This window comes from Perkinsus marinus, assembly GCF_000006405.1.
Source record: "Perkinsus marinus ATCC 50983 genomic scaffold scf_1104296965626, whole genome shotgun sequence".
NCBI lineage: Eukaryota > Perkinsozoa > Perkinsida > Perkinsidae > Perkinsus > Perkinsus marinus.
In genome coordinates, this window is record NW_003204253.1 from 60 (window position 1) to 1,976 (window position 1,917).

General features: G+C 47.5%; 1 protein-coding gene across 1 annotated transcript; it reads left to right on the forward strand.

Moving 5' to 3' along the window:
* Positions 1 to 431: 431 nt before the first annotated feature.
* On the forward strand, positions 432 to 1,169 carry Pmar_PMAR015544 (hypothetical protein; the record flags this gene model as incomplete). Its single annotated transcript, XM_002769487.1, has 1 exon — positions 432 to 1,169. The coding sequence occupies one exon, from the start codon at positions 432 to 434 to the stop codon at positions 1,167 to 1,169; it is 738 nt and encodes a 245-aa protein (XP_002769533.1).
* Between the last annotated feature and the right edge of the window lie 748 nt (positions 1,170 to 1,917).

Consider the following 1,917-nt stretch of genomic DNA (forward strand, 5'->3'; position numbering starts at 1 on the left):
AGATTGTTATTCCTAATGCTGACGACAACCTACAACATATGGTGGCAATGAAAGTTCATGATCAACATGCTGGACATCCGGGTCGTGTTACGTTGCTACGCTGGATATGGAGACATTATTATTGGCAGCATATGGATAAGACCGTGAGGCGTATTAATGATCACTGCGTTGGTTGCCAGAGTCGTCGTATTGCTGCCAACCGCCGTCGTGCACTTTCATCGCGTCCTCCACCATGTAGTGTCCAGTATGGTCCCTTTGCCATCGCATATTTTGATAGTATCGGTCCTTATAAGTTATGTCGATCTGAGGAGTCGAGTGGTACTACACCTCCCTTGTATGCATTTACTCTCTGTTGTCACTCTAGTAAGTTTATCAAAGTTGTCCCCTCTGATACTAAGTCAGGCTGGGCTGCAGCACAAGCCCTTCATCAGATGCTCTGTGATGAAGGTGTGGTTAGACTTTTAGTTGTCGATCAAGGTCTACTGACGAAGGAAGTGGTTGGTGTTGCCAAGGATTGGAATTTTATGGTCATCCCGTCACCACCTCGGGGGGAGGAACTCCGTGGATGGGGTGAACGAGGCCATCGAGATCTTCATGCTGTGCTTCGTGGTGTGCTTTGGAGCCTGGGTAAGACTCCTACGAGGAACGAGTTCATACGTTTGCTGTCCCGTGCAACAGCTGTGGTTAATACTACTCCGTACGTCGACTCTTCACCACTCTCTCCAGCTATCGTTTGTCGTGGTCATACGAGAACTCCATCAGATCCGTTTGCCTTGCAGGAGTCTCGTGAGATTAAGGATGCTGTTCTAGAAGGGTTAGAACCACCAAGTTGGTGGGACGATATGACCGCTGATGCCTATATGAGTGAAGTTCAAGATGGTAAAGATATAACCCTTCGAGAGTTGGCTGATGTTTGGTGGTTGCGTCGACGTGCTGTTCGTGAGAAGTTGTTGTCTCGTAATGCTCGTCATGCTGGTCGTGGGTTAAAGGTTGGTTGTAAGGCATATCGTTGGAGGCCTATGATCGGTCAGTTTGGTAAACTTAATACTGGTTGGGAACCATGCACTATTCTGGCTGCCCCAACGGATAGTACAAGGAAGGTTAAACTTGAAGATGGCAAGGAAACTATTGAGTCTGTTCTGAATCTACGTGCTGGTCCTAGTGACTAGCACGGGCGGGAGTGTGCTGGGTTCAGCGGATTTTGAGTAGTTAGAATGTTGTAGTCACTCGAAGACACAAAAGACTGTTCTCCATAATTGTCTTATAATTGTGATGTAGCTGTGTATCTAGCGTCAAGCTAGTATGTCAGTCTGCTACGATTGAACTTCCATAGACCTTTTAAGCTGTTATTAATCTTACGTTCTACGTGAGACCAGACGGTGTTTCGTTGACTCAAAGGATATTGGAAAACCGTCATACAGGGCCCAGTATATTCCAAAGGAGCAGAGCACATGCCGTTGGACGTGTAACTCCATCCATCCTGAGTAAGCATTGCTAAGCAAGTACCCTTCCCTCAATCCTGCATCATGAACTTACTGGGCATGCGCGGTTGAAATCGGACTCGCACTGGTCGACACACGAATACTGTGAGCCACACTGACGAGCGACACTGCCCTTCTCAAGAGGGTCCAATCCTGCAAAGTTCAGAACTTGTGGGCATGAGCCAGAATAATGGTAAGGGGCGCGACAGTGTTTGCCATCCCCTTCTTCGCTCCATGATTCCTAGTCAATGAACAGGAGGATGCAATCGTCGCGTCTGCAGTCTTACTGGGCCTACGAGAAGCATACGTTTCCATAGTATTTCGTCCTACTATAGCACTACACAAAGAGTTATAGTTCCTTGTACAGAACAGGTCAGACGAGTCTATCTCATGACGCATGGCGAAGTCCGTGACACTATCACGATCATTTGAACGC